The following is a 15100-nucleotide window of genomic DNA, read 5'->3' as shown; positions in this document are numbered from 1 at the left end:
TTCCTTTCAACCTAGATTTTCCTTGGCAAAATTCAGAGAAAATGACAGGACAAGTCTAGGAAGTGGTATTCATTCAGGAAGAGCTGTCCCTGTTCACCTAGTCTCAGCCCCAGGAGATGGAAGTTTCTATCAAAGATCACCGTACTGGGAGATTTTTAAGTCAACCCCATCTATCTGACCAGATTTCCTGGCCTTTGCATTATGTTCTTTTCCTGGTTCTCAGACAGTTAAAGATTCCTTACCATGATCATTATCCCAACCACTGGGTATGGATTTAAAATTTGGTTGACCATCTGGTGGGTCAGGGTTCAAACTCTAAGATCTAGAGGCTATGGCTCACTCATCACCCAAAACACTACCTCTGCCTCATTCCTTGTTCATCCCCTTGTCTTACTGTGCGTAGGCCTGGCTCCCACCACACCCAGAGCCTGAAGCCTCTGCCATGAGGACAGGAAATGTTTCTTTTCATTTTTTAAAACCCTATTCACTGCCCTATTCTCACCACCAACAAACACCTGTGTGTATGTGTCTGCGCTCACTTGTGTTTGAGTCTTTGTGACCCCATGGACTCTAGGCTGCTAGGCTCCTCTGTCCATGGTTTTTCCCAGGCAGAATACTGGAGTGGGTTGCCATTTCCTCCTCAAGGGGATCTTCCAAACCAGTGTCTCTTATACATCTCCTGCATTACAGGCAGATTCTTTACCACTGAGCCACCAGGGAGGCGATTTGGCACATATTTAATACACAAATGGGTAAATGAATAAAATGTAAGTGCATTTTTAAGAGTACCATGTCTTCCACAAAGCTGACCCAGACTGACTAATTTTCTTTTCTGATTTAAAAGACAGCAAAAGTGACCCAAAGTTCAAGGTGGGAAGCTTTTCTATTTTGTTTGGTCTGCAATATTTTAAATAACATTGGATTTATCCATTCCTTAATATTTGGGCAGAATTCCCCCCATAAGCAATCCAGGCCTGGTGCTACTATAATGTGTAGCTCTTTGGTTACTTTTACTACCTTTTTTTTTTTTGATGGTTACTGATCTGTTTAGATTTTTTATCTCTCCTATAATCAGTTTTTCAATTTTTATTTTCCTTGAGAATCTTAAGTTTCATCAGAGTTCTCAGGGCTTTTTATACATATTAGAGCCAAGTGGTTACTTATGAGTCTCTGAACTTTCCAAGTAGAAAGCTGGATGTTTAAGTAACTTGATGTTTTCTTCAAGAAAAAATGATGAGGGCTGAGAAAGAGGAAAGAATAACATTAGTTTAAAAGCCTAGGAGGAGAGTTTCAGAATAGCACTTTTAGTATAACTCCTAAAATTGTTGGGGATCAATATGAAATCAGTCTCCAAATCCTGTATACCTAACTTACTCAATGAATGTAGCAAATATGAAGTAGGGCTCTTCTGACTTAACATATATTGAAAATGCCCAATATATCTCATAAATACTAAGCTTGTTAATAGGCTTCCCTGGTGTCTCAGTGGTAGAATCTGCCTGCCAATGTAGGAGACATGGGTTTGATCCCTGGGTCAGGAAGATCCCCTGGAGAAGGAAATGGCAATCCATTCTGGTATTCTTGCCTGGAAAATCCCATGGACAGAGGAGTCTGGCAGGCTATAGTCCATAGGGTAGCAAAGAATGGGACACAACTTGGCCACTAAACAACAAGAACAAGCTTGTTAATGTCACAGACCAAGTATTCATTATCAAAATTAATATAAGAATAGTTTCACTTAAAAGAAGACTCATTAGCCTCTAGATCCACAAAATGTAGGATTTTTAGATAAAGGGTACCTCATGAAACACAGTACTTCTGAGCTTATAGAGTCTTCTAACATTCCAACTTACACATGATACAATGAAAGAGGTCAGCAGAAGTGACTGCCAACACCTTTTTGTTATTGTTCAGTCACTAAGTTATGACCAACTTTGCGACCTCATAGACTGCAGCATGCCAGTCTTTCCTATCTTTATCTCCCAGAGTTTGCCCAAACTCATGTCCATTGAGTCGGTGAAAACATCCAGCCATCCAACCATCTCATCCTCTGTTGTCCCCCTTCTCCTCCTGCCCTCAATCTTCCCCAGCATCAGGGTCTTTTCCAAGGACTTGGCTCTTTGCATCAGGTGGCCAACCACGTGGGTCTTTCATATAGCCAGATACAGATAGGAGCCCATCTCAGCCAAGCTCTGGTTTGTCCCAACAGACCATATGTAATTTTTAATTATGGCAAATATTTAAATTTCACCACATGTAATACTTATGAAGCGGCAAAAAAATTCTCATTTTCCTCCTAGAAGATTTGAAAACACGAGAGCGGGGATGGGTCTTGGACATTGTTTAGTTGACACCTGCCTGAAGAGGAAGTGAACAAAATCAACGCTTGACTTCTAGTACTTTAATGATCCTTTCTCCAATATAACTAAAAAACCAATGAAACCGCATCTAGAGATAAAACTGATGCTAAATTTTTCAAAACAATCCAGTTCTTCATTTATTTTTAAGTTGTCAGGCTTGCCTTTGGAGGATATTTTAAAAAAGGAATCACATAAATGTAAAGATCACTGTGAAAGTTTAATTTCTCTGGCCTTTTAATTACCCTCTCCTCTAAATGCCCAAAATACCCACAGCCATTAAGTACTAATTACACAATTTCTTTTTTTAAAAGAAAGGGCTGATTTTGAGTCAGAGAACAAAACACATCTGAAACTAGTTAACATATACTTAAGAATCATAGCAGGGCATGAGGGCTATAAGAAAAAGTTTGAAGTTTTCCTTTTTTGTTTCCTTAAAAGGCTTTAAATTTAAGAAATACAGTTATTCTCAGAGAAATTACACAAAATTCCAGTTCATAACATCTGAAAATGAAAAGAAAAATAACATTCTGACATGGCCTTTTATCTATGAATTTGTCAAAAGGTTTCTAAAATCCTAGGTTAAAATACCTCGTATGACAAAAAGTATTTTTAACATCCGTTACATTTTTTACTAAATTGGGGAAGGGCAAAAAAGACACTTCAATACAAATGAAAACTACAGTATATTTTTTCTACTCTAGTATTTTGTTTTTCTGTGTGTGTTTTTTAAGTACCCAAATACTGTTTCATTCAATAATTGGAGCTGTGACCTTCACATCCCATATTTATATCTTCTCTAGAAGTAAGTTTCACAGGCTTTCTACCTAATTAAAAAATTTAGCAGGGTTTTGATAATAGATATTATTATGCTATGCAAACCATGTGCAAAGGTACATAGAACAGATATGCATTTAATGGGGAGACCGAGATGAATGAAACCTTTAGAGGACCTAAAAATTTCATTACGTCCATTAGTTTCAATCTTTTCCCCCAAAGCCTCTTATCAAAGCCACTAATAAGGAATACAACTGACTGCTCTGACCTTATCCTTTGTTTATGTCTTTAGGGGACAATACTAGTGAAAACTAAAGTGCCCTAAAGACAGGGAACAAATGGGGGTGGATGTCACAAGTCAGAACAGTGCAAAGTGAGGCAGGGTAGGCTGGTCCCCATTGACTGCTGGTTCTGGAGACAGAGAACATGAACATGGACAACAGAAGCAAAACTCTTCCTTCTGTACCTTACTCTGTTGCTGTTGTTCTACAGTCGCAAAGTCGTGTTCGGCTCTTTGCGACCCCATGAACAGCAGCAGCATGCCAGGCTTCCCTGTTCTTCACTACCTCATGGAGCTTGCTCAAATTTATGTCCATTGAGTCTGTGATGCCATCCAACCATCTCAACCTCTGTCATCCCCTTCTCCTCTTGCCCTCACCTTTCCCAGCATCAAGGTCTTTTCCAATGAGTCGGCTCTTCTAATCAGGTGGCCAAAGTATTGGAGCTTCAGCTGTATCACTTTAAATTCTTTTGGCTTAACACCACAAGAGAAGGGACAAGTCAGAAGTCAGCATGGTAGAGTAAAAAAGAATTCAGGGCAAGTTGTTCCAGGGTGGGGGTGTGAAGTAATAACTGTGATGTGAGGTCTGAGGCAAGTTTCCACTAAACAGGGGGACTGGATGGTCACAGAGTCCTTTGTAACTTGAAAATTCTGTACAGTGGATGAATGTCAGCCTTTGTCTGCCCCAGCTCTTTTAGCTGTTGTCACTGATGTGAGAACCTGTTGTGCCTAAACCAATCTTGGTGGATGGAGGCGTATTAGTAGTTCGGAGGCATACAAGAGATCTCTACACACTGATACACAAACACACAACACACAGGACCAAGGAACCCATCTAACAATAACAGTAACAGATGTGACCCTCCAATACTTTTTGTTTATGGGGAATAAGATTGCAACCTGTAGCTAATTTTTTGTGGGGTGAGATATTTGATTTTTTGTCCTGTTTCCTGCCCTTCCTGGCATTGCCAACCTACTCTCACAATTGATTCGGGTGGGCAGTGAAAGACATAACCCCCAACCACTGGCCCCAGGAGTGGAGACATGACCCAGACTAGCTGATCAGAGCATATTTTTAAGATTGATTATGGGGCAAAATGAGAAGTACCACTTTCCCCCTGGGATTATGAACTCTACAGAGTAAACAAATTAGCAATTGCCAGGGATCACCTTTGTTTTCTAAGAATGAAGCCTACACTGGAAAAAAGAAACACAAAAAGGAAAAAAGGAGATACTGATGACATTGTTTTGTCTTCTAAATTCTAGACACATCAGAAGCAAACTTCTTTGGACGTCGCAGGTGTTATCTCTGAACCAATATTTCTCCCTTTTGCGTGTGCATATAATCTAGTTTGACTGGATCTCTGTCACTTACAACCCAGGTAGTTCTAATTTATCACCAGTGGCCAAGAAAGCAGATGTTGGCTTATGCGAGTTATCTAACCAGAGCAATGGTTGAGGGAAGAGCTGTGGGCTTCAAGCAGGAAGACTACCATCATAAGTGGACAGGCTAACCTGTCTTCAAAGTTCTAAAGAAACTTTCAGCAGCAAACACCTGTCTGGTTCTTTTCTCTTGGTCCCGGAGAGAAGCATGCACAAGCAAAGTCAATAAGATAAGTAAAAGATGGTCCCTCACCTTGACGATTTCTTTATGAAGGGGAGAACAGACCCCAGATTCTCCACATTCTGCCCCTCAAAATAATGTTCCTGTTACCCGGAAAACTGCATCTTATTTTAACCTTTAGTTAGGAATTTAAACAGTTGATACTTTCGGAAACATCCAATCATCTTAGTTCCCTTTAGCCTACATAACCCTATGTTTTATTTCTAGTCTCTAACCCTCAATGGCTAACATCTGCATGTACACAGTCTCAGTATTCTGAATCTCATCTGTTCCCACTGCCTATTCTTCACCTGAGGTCATAATTCCATATCACATCATAATCACTTCCCTGGAGCACTGCTGCTTTAAATAGGGAATAAAGCAGCAGGAGTAGACGAACTCTCAGAAACACAGATCCTAATTTCTTACAGCAAGGGATATCCTTCAGTAAGCCTATTTGGCTTTATACAGATTGCACCCTCCTGGAGTCCCACAGAGCAGTACATGAATGCTAGAAAAAGCACCTATGTAAAATATGCTGGTCTGTCATAAGGCAAGACCAAACACGGTAGGGTGAGGCAGGATGAAGCAAATGTCTCTCAGGTGTCACTCAAAGTAATTGTTAGCTGCTACTAATAGGGCAACATTCACCGGAAAGAATAAAATATCTCTGGAACCATCCTTATTAAGCCAAACTTAACAAGAATTTGCACCAGACAGTGGCTATGGAAGTCACTAATGAAAGTCCCTCCGACCTGGAGAGATGCCAACCCATGGAGGATGAATGTTTGTCTTCAGTCTTTGGTACACGCTCTTTCATATTTTCCCTATCATTGCAAACATTCTTGTTGTCTTCTGGCTGTCACTATTTTTCTTTTCTCCCTCGCCTTGTGTCCAAATCTCTCCTCTCATCCCACACTCCCAAAAGAGAGAGAGACAGAGGCTATAAAATAAAATATGCTATCATTAATTACTTGAGAGATACAAATTAAAACATCTCCATCAGACAAGATACATTTTCTATTTCACTGATACTAGAAATGGAACAAACCCTTAGCAGAAGGGATAAGGATGGTCACAATGCCTAATCGGTCAATTTCCTTGTGTCTCCAAGCCTAAAAGCGGGCAGCAAGCTCTTTGCATCTTCTGAGACTTTAAATGCACATCAATAAATGTTCATTCTAAGTTAACTATACTTGGAAAGAACTGATTTGGACTTATTTGAAAATTTCCTGGAAGGATCCATGTTTGACTTGTTTTATTTATTTTTTATTCCTAATGGTACATGCCCATAGCAAGTACCTAAAAGGTAACAGTTTGCTGTGCCAAAAGAAACAGTGATTAGCTTGTGGTAATACAGCCAGGCTAATGAGTTCAGCGAGCCACCTGAGAAGCACATGAAGTAGGAAGAGGCTGCTAAGAGAGAGCAGATGAGTAAGATGAGTAAGTAAAATTTTATTGCTACTTCAGGAAAAGTTGCTTACAAGCCAGTAGCATTTTCTTCCTATGTTGAGGGTAGCTATTGATTTTTAACATAATCTGTACCTTCTTTAAAAATGTTCACAGAAGAAGCAGGACCACAGCCTTGAATGCATTTATTTTCACTACCAAGACAGTCAAGTGAGATGCCCTAGATGAAAGTGCATTTTTACTGGGACGGACAAGGCAATAGTGTGTATGGGCTGGAGGAGAGGCGTGCTTATCATCATCTTCAAACTATTTAGGGTATTGTTCCTGGCATGCCTGGTGGTTCAGACAGTAAAGAATCTGCCTGCAATGCAGGAGACCTGAATTCAAATCCTGGTTCGGGAAGATCCCCTGGAGAAGCGATAGGCTACCCTCTCCAGTATCCTTGGGCTTCCCTTGTGGCTCAGCTGGTAAAGAATCCACCTGCAATGCAGGAAACCTGGGTTTGATTCCTGGGTTGGGAAGATGCCCTGGAGAAGGGAATGGTTACCCATTCCAGTATTCTTGCCTGGAGAATTCCATGGACAGAGGAGGCTGGTGGGCTACAGTCCTTAGGGTCACAAAGAGTCAGACACAACTGACTAACACTTTCACGGTTTTTCACTTCACTTTCCTGGCATGCAGAGAACATACTTGGCAAAAGGTAACTGAAAAGAATGACTGAACAGTGAATAAAAGAATTATGAGATCTCTGAGGAAACTGCTAGAAATTACCTGTATTCATTTGCTTGCAATTTGTTTGTAACTTGACCATAGCTACAAAAGCAGGGCCTTCATTTGACTTATATCTAGGGCTTAAAATAGTACATGATTCAGTAACTGATTGTTGGAATAAATACACGAATAAAATATATTTTCTAGTTGGAGGACCTAAAGTCATTTATTCAACGTTGACTCTTCTTAGTACAATGTAATTTTGAGAAGTAGGAAATGGATAAATGTACAAGATAGGATAAATCCATAAGTACACCTAAACCTTCAACGAAAAGGAGACTTCATTTTTCCTTTCCAATATAGTGCCTGGTTAAATCCTGTGTACCTGATTATAAGAGCTGACTTATTGAAAAAGACCTTGATGCTGGGAAAGACTGAAGGCAAAAGGAGAAAGGGGCAGCAGAGGATAAGATGGTTGGATAGCATCACTGACTCAGTGGACATGAATTTAAGCAAGCTCCTGGAGATGGTGAAGGACAGGGAAGACTGGCATGCTGCAGTCCTTGGGGTCACAAAGTCAGACACGACTTAGCAACTGAACAACAAATCCTGTGCCATGGCAACTGTTCAGTACGTGGTTATGATCAAGAAAATTTACGAAAATTATTAGGGTTATGATAAAAGCAATTTATTTTTATTTTTCTCTTCTATCTGAACTCTCGGTTTTAGAGATGTCAGATAAAATACGTATTTTATAAAATGACATATAGAGCACAATAGGTGGAAAATTTAAAATAAGATAAAAAATTTCAGGAAGTCATAATTCTTAAGAAGGGGTAATATATAAATGATAAGAATCCTTGTCTTTTGAAAGTAGTCCAGATTTGAGGGAAGGAGGGAAGGAAAGAGAAAGGGAGAAAGAAAGAGACACAGAGGGACTGATTGATTTTACTTTCAATTATTTAAAAAAAAATCAAAGTAAAACAAACATGCCTGCAATGTCTCTGCAACAAAATTCAAGGTGTACACAAGAAAACAAGAAAATATAAAATGAGATTAGTAGTCTATTTCTATACCTATGTTTTTGATGATTTATCTAAATTTACCTGGTACAGTAATCTAGATCTGATTATTCATTGTGAAGGGAGTATTTACAAGGTAAAAGAACAAACCCATAATGATACTCCATAAGAGGCTTTGGGTTTTCAGGTTTTAACCATAAATAAACATGTATTAATTCAGTACTACATTAAAATGCTTAAAATGCATAGAATAACAATTTCTTTGAATACTAATGAGGAAATGCTTCAAAACAGGACTGAGGTTACATAAAGAGAGCTAAATACGAGTTAAGGATCATCTTTGGTATGCTTCAGTAAAAGAATTACTGTTAGATCCTAGAGTGCAGAGGAACAGATGAGCCCGTTTCATTTTAAATCCCCTTTCTGAACCTGTTAGCAAAGCGCAGTGACTCCCTGCTGTGCCTCTGCACTGCCCTTGTCAGCAGTGGCCAACGCAGTCTAGCGCCTTCAGTTCCTAGAATCAAGGGAGTCGAGCACCTGGGACTAAGTTTAAGCCAAGGGTGGGCCCTTTGTTCTTCCTCCCTGTTTGGGTCTTCCAGTCTTTAGGAAGGAAGCAGAAAAAAACTAGATTAAGCAGAGAAGCAGTGCCAAGGGCTTGACCACCCTTAAGCAGATAGATGGTGCCAAGAGAGTTACACCGAGTGGTCTTGAAAATATGACTGCTCAGTTGCTGGCTTCAAACAACACTTGGCCACACCTTACTGGCCACTGAGTGGTCAATATGATCAGATACTTTATAATATTACTGGAACTCCATAGTCTACAAAGTACCCATGATGCAGCACAGGACATTCATTCCAATTGGTTCTGAAGGCATTATACACCAGATTTTTCATTAGATTTTAAAAGGTAATTTCTATCTAATTTAATCTTTTCCATACACTGAATATTTCAGTTGTTCTTCTTATACAAAAAAAAAACTTGTTGCTTTTACATATCAAAATTTAATTTAGTAATCTGAGGCCACTTTCCTAATTTATCAGGTGTCTTCAACTCTTACTGGAGAATATTTATGGTATACCCCCTCTTAAAATTATCAACCATTTACAACACATTCAACTCAAATCTTCCGGTCATTAATAAAAATACTGAATACTAAGACTTAAAACAGATTTCTTACAGGACTGTTTTCAACATCCTTTCCCAATTTGACATAAGATCATTTGACTTCCCTTGGCTAAGTCTTGTTCATTTTGGATCAAAAATTATGTAATCCAATATCGCTTAATTTTTTTAACCTAAAAAAATATGCCATGCAAACTCTTAATTTAAAATAGATGTGTACAATAATACAATCTGTATAGAACCTTGAAAATTTACCACATTTAAAATGAAGAAGAGGATTTAATTCCTGGTAGAGTGCTTTATGGTTGCTATGATCAGTTATCCCATGTATGCCTTTTGAGGCTTAATTTTTAATGCCTAAGAGATGTTGAAAGAAATAACAATCTGTAATAAGATTCCACGTTGGCAGACAAACACATACGTACCTGTGAGATTTTAAAATATCATACTCATATGATGACAGTTCACTTTTGGCATAAAAATAATAAAAGCTCAATATTTCATTTTCAAGTGAAAGTACTAGGCAATTCCATACATGAGACAAAAATACCTAACATGAATTTTTCTAACCATTCTTTTCAATATATAAAGCATTTTATGGACAATATTTCTTTTGTTTCCTTCTCTCATAAGGCCTAGATTATGGTTAATATCTCATGACACCAAAAGTAATACTGCAACAGATATTAAAGTATTTTTTCAGCCACTTATGCTATAAAATATTAATTGTAAGCCTGTGCATGTGCTGTGTATACAAGGGATTAGGTAACTGAGTTCCTGCTCAGGTCTAAATCAATAAAAGATAACATGCACAGCATCGGTCATCATTTGCTTTTCCTTTAGTACATAATAACTGCAAGTGGAAGATTTTTAAAAATATATATTTAAGCACTCGAGATATATGCTGGAGAAGACGTAAGCAATACTTACCTAGGAAGGATAGGTTTTTCTCCAGAAGCAAGTCCCTCAGCAGGACTTCATGCTCATGACCAATGGCACTGGGAAGTCTTAGTTAAGGAGCGTAACATTGGTAGAATTATACCACCAGAAAAAATTGCTAATACCAGGGCTATACTTTGAGATGAAATGGAAAGTAGAGGTAATTATAAACATCCTTTATGCTATGCTAAAAACCCCTCAATTCAATTTAGGACCATTTATTAAGCACTAAGCGCAGTAGAGAATACCAACCAGCTTTTGCCCTAAGAATTTCTAGTCTTTCAGAGTTCCATAAATCTTCTGTGAGTTCACACTTGTCACAAAGCCAGCATTTAGCAGCTCTTATTTTCCCAGTCCTGATGCTGGGAAAGATTGAGGGCAGAAGGAGAAGAGGGTGTCAGCGGATGAGATGGTTGGATGGCATCACTTACGCAATCAACATGAACTTGGGCAAACTCAGGGAGATGGTGAGGGACAGGGAGGCTTGGTGTGCTGCAGTCCACGGGGCTGCAGAGTCAGACACAACTGGGTGACTGAACAACAACACCACTTCACTTCTAGTCTATGATTGGTGGGTGATCTTCTGTGACTTGGGGAACCAAACAACTGACTTGTTGAGAAGTACATGTACTCTGGAGGAAAGACATCCCAGTAAATGGCTGTGGATTAGTGCGTCAGTTCAGAGGCTGTTTCAAGTCTTTCTCTTGTGTGTGCAAGTTTTCACCTTTATATTATGTATATATGTATAAATATGTATGTATATGTATATATGTATACATTATGTATTATGTATATATGTATAAATATATACATATGCTCATATAAATTTTTGAGTGCTATTATGAGGCAGGCAGTATATCAAGTATGTTATTTTCAGTGTATTTACATATGTTTTTTCATCCTCACAGTTATTATTATCCTTATATTACATGAGGAAACCAAGGCTTAAAAAGGAATTTATATAAGATCATATGGTCAATGTGTGGCAGAGCAGAGAATCAGAACAAAATCTCTGCAGAGCCTATATCTATGACCTCTGTAGAGCTACTTAAAAATATTAAAATTAATTACATAAAAATAATTGGTATTAGCTAATGCTGCTGCTGCTGCTAAGTCGCTTCAGTCGTGTCTAACTCTGTGCAACCCCACAGAGGGCAGCCCACCAGGCTCCTCTGGTGTGTACAAAGTGTGAAAAGGAGTTTTATCCTATTCTCATACTATAATTTTGTCAGAGGTGTTTCGTAATACAGGCAGACTTTGGAGATACCATGGGTTCAGTTTCAGAATAAAACAAATATTGCAATAAGGCAAGTTACATGAATTTTTTGGTTTCTGAATTCATATAAAAGTTACTATTACACTATAGCCTATTAAGTGTTCAACAGCATTATATCTAAAAATACATATACCCTAATTAAAAAATACTTTATTGCTAAAAAATTGCTACTATCACCTGAGCCTTCAGCGAGTCCCCATCTTTTTGTAATTATAATACCACAGATCATCACAGCAAATACTATAATAATGAAAAACATTAAAATACTGTTAAGAATTACCAAAAAGTGACATAGAGACATGAAGTGAGCAAATGCTATTGGGAAAATGGTGCCGACTCAAGGCAGGGTTGCCACAAACTTTCAATTTGTAAAAAACATAATATCTGCAAAGCACAATAAAGTGAAGCACAATAAAATGAGGTGTGCCTGTAATTCTTTAATTCTCCATCTCACTAATGTCAATCTGGTCTTATCACTCCTTGGCTTAACAGGGATTCTTTAGTCCTGATCATGCACTATAAGAATCCAATTTAAATCAAATAAAGCTTAAAAATTACCTGTAAAATTCTTAGACAATCATCCTGTCATTTATCAATACATACAAGTGGATATTATTCAAATCTTAGAATTCAAGAGGTGGGACCACTCATATACATCATCAAAACAAGTCCCAAGTCATCATCACTGCCTTTTTCTTTCTGTTGTCCGTCCTCCCCATGCACAGGACTGTGCTTACTTCTCACTGAAAACAAATGTTTAAATCATAAAATTTCACAATTCATAGAGTCCACTGAAGACATCTGATGAATCTCTCTCAATGGTCTCTCATTACTAGGGGCATCCCATGTTTCAGAACTAAATAATTTACTTCCAGTCCACATAAATGCGCTCTCACTTTTATTGCTGTGAATTATTTACATCTAAAATGTTGAATCATGAAACTGATGGTACAGGAGTGAAAACCAGAGCACTTCAAGCTTCCTGTATCATTATCTTTCCTTGTTCCACAGTTCAGGTCTTTGTCTAACAGCTGTGTCCTGAAGTCACACTTTGCAAAGTTGAAGTGGCTGGTTTCTCACACCTTTTGTGTCTGTGAATATAACTTGTGGCAGGAAAATAACATGTGGGTGGACATGGTTATATAGGAAAAATTATAGTAGACACCAAAAGAAAAAGAAAGCAATGACAATTTATATACTCTTTGCGATCTAGGGTGCTATTTTGGTGTCTTATTAATAAATCACCAATTTACTTGACTCTCCTTACACAAATGCCTACACGTAACATTTTCATAATGGAGTAAAAGGTTCTGCACCTATTCTGTTTATTAAATGTGTGCTTTCTTTCTAACAAAATGATATAATTTGCCAAGAGTAAGCAATGTAAACATTACAAAATTATCAGAGCAACATACAAATAGCATTTGCACTCATATGAAAATCCAATCATTTTTATTCAGTGTGAAATAAAATAATTCCTGTTGATCAGCCTTGAAAACAGCTAAGCAAGTGTATTTACGTTACATTAAACTGCCACTATCTCAATGCAAAGATAAAATCAATTCTCTATAAACTCCCCAGCCTGTTTTATTCTGCATGGTAAAAGCAATCACTAATTTGAAACTTTGCAAAGATATATATACATGTTGATTATGTTTTGTTTGATACAAACATGTATAAAATACAAAATCTAGAATATAAAGTTTATAAAAACAGTAATTTTACAAGCGATAGGCATAATGGAACTGTGAAATTATAATCTAGCCAGTGAATACAATTTATAGACATGTATCATTATCTTTATCAATTGAAATCATGTACTACATTAAATTCTACTGGCAGTAGCACAACCAAAAAAGGAAAGTGGATGATGGCAAAAATATAAGGAAAATACTCCAGACCGAATTTATAATGCTTCATAAGCAGAAACACTTAGACTTTCTCTATAATAATACCTATTATTGATGTATGGCAGTGACCATGGGGCAAAACTTGTAAATAACCTCACAAGCCATTTTCTTCGCCAGCAATACAGCAATCTAGTTTCCCGTAAGCATCTCAACTATTACTGAAAAACAGCCTCCTGGCATTTACAAAGCAGTTGACTTCATACTTTAGTCCATGCATACATAATTAGATAGTTATATTTAAAATCAATATGCAATCCTTCAAAAGACATTATGCTTTTAAAACCTTAACTTTAAATTGATTTTTAACTATTTTATGTGCTTTAAAATTAACATGTAATTCCACCCCAGATACTCTAAGATGGTGTTAGTTGTTTTGTGGATGTGCTAAACTTTATCACTGTGGCAACGTGGGGGTTGGCATTCCGACAATTTCTAACACTATCGTTAATTTTACACTGAAAATGGAAGCATAGTTTCACTTTGGTCTAATAAAAGGTTGGACTTACAACAATGCTGTGATTTTATTTAGACTGCGAGGAACAGATTAGGAGAATAAATTTACAAAGGGCTATAATATAGATACTGAGTATTCTTAAAAGTGGGCTCTGTTGAAAGATTTATTTTTCAAAGGTTAATTTCATGAAAAAGAGAAAATGAATCATTTTTTTTCTTTTACAATAATTTCACTAACTCTCATGAAACAAGGTGGAATACAAACACACACACACACACACACACACTTGACTAGCAAAGCTTCTAAAAAAAAGTCTCCTGATTGGTAACCACTGAGTCATAACTGGTCACAGTGCCATCTGTGCTAACAAAACTCAGGAAGGGCATGTTGTATTATTAAAAAATATAAGACTCATGGACTCAGGTAGATATCATTTCCATTAAAAATGACTAATGATTTACTCTTTACATAGAATTTTTTTAGCCAAAGATTATAAAAATTCTTAGCGTTGCCACAATACTACTAAATGTATTGATTAACCATGTCCTACTTCACAAAGTAGTTACTGTCCACTCAACTCCTGTTTGGGCTTCCCAGGTGGTGCTAGTCGTAGAGAATCCACCTGCCAATGCAGGAGACACAAGAGAGGCAGGTTCAATCCCTGGATTGGGAGGATTCCCCTAGAGTAGGAAATGGCAATCCACTTCAGTATTCTTGCCTAGAAAATCCCATGGACAGAGGAGCCTGGCAGGCTGCAGTTCACGGGGCCACAAAGAGTCGGAAACAACTGAAACACGTGTGCATGTACACACACACACACACACACACACACACACACACACACACACACACAAATCCTGTTTGATGAAGCAAGCATTAACTCTTTAGTAATTTCAATGTCTTTAATGAAAAATGACTGGACATCTGTTCTCCTAGCCTTAAACTCAGTCCAGAGGGAAAAATTAGCTTGGTTTTCTCTAAAAATGTTTATTAGGGACCCAAGCGACAGCTCAGAATATAATCAACATCTAAGCAGTAAGAATCTACTGCCCTTTAAAACGTGATGGTCTCTGGTGGCAGTTTAATCACATCATCCCTTAACTACAGGCTCAAAATTTATTCTCAACTAAATTTGATTCATTTCAAATAGAAATGTATTCATATTTGAAAAAATGTTCACTGAAATGCTTAGATACATTCCAAGACAGGGTGCTACCTGCCTCGTGACTCTATCCT

At 37.7% G+C, this 15100-nt stretch overlaps 1 protein-coding gene across 9 annotated transcripts in view; it reads right to left on the bottom strand.

The window, feature by feature from the left end:
* CDIN1 (CDAN1 interacting nuclease 1) overlaps nucleotides 1–15100 on the bottom strand; it is a 277462-nt gene that overhangs the window by 156844 nt on the left and 105518 nt on the right. For all 9 annotated transcript variants that reach the window (XM_055537304.1, XM_055537306.1, XM_055537305.1 and 6 more), the window contains exon 8: nucleotides 10216–10283. In XM_055537304.1, coding sequence (XP_055393279.1) covers nucleotides 10216–10283 — 68 coding nt within the window. The remainder of the gene's footprint in view (nucleotides 1–10215; nucleotides 10284–15100) is intronic.

The sequence above is a fragment of the Bubalus kerabau genome, chromosome 10 (genome assembly GCF_029407905.1).
Source record: "Bubalus kerabau isolate K-KA32 ecotype Philippines breed swamp buffalo chromosome 10, PCC_UOA_SB_1v2, whole genome shotgun sequence".
In the NCBI taxonomy this organism is placed as follows: Eukaryota; Metazoa; Chordata; class Mammalia; order Artiodactyla; family Bovidae; genus Bubalus; species Bubalus kerabau.
Note: the sequence above shows the minus strand (reverse complement) of the source record. Positions and strands in the feature narration are given on the sequence as shown.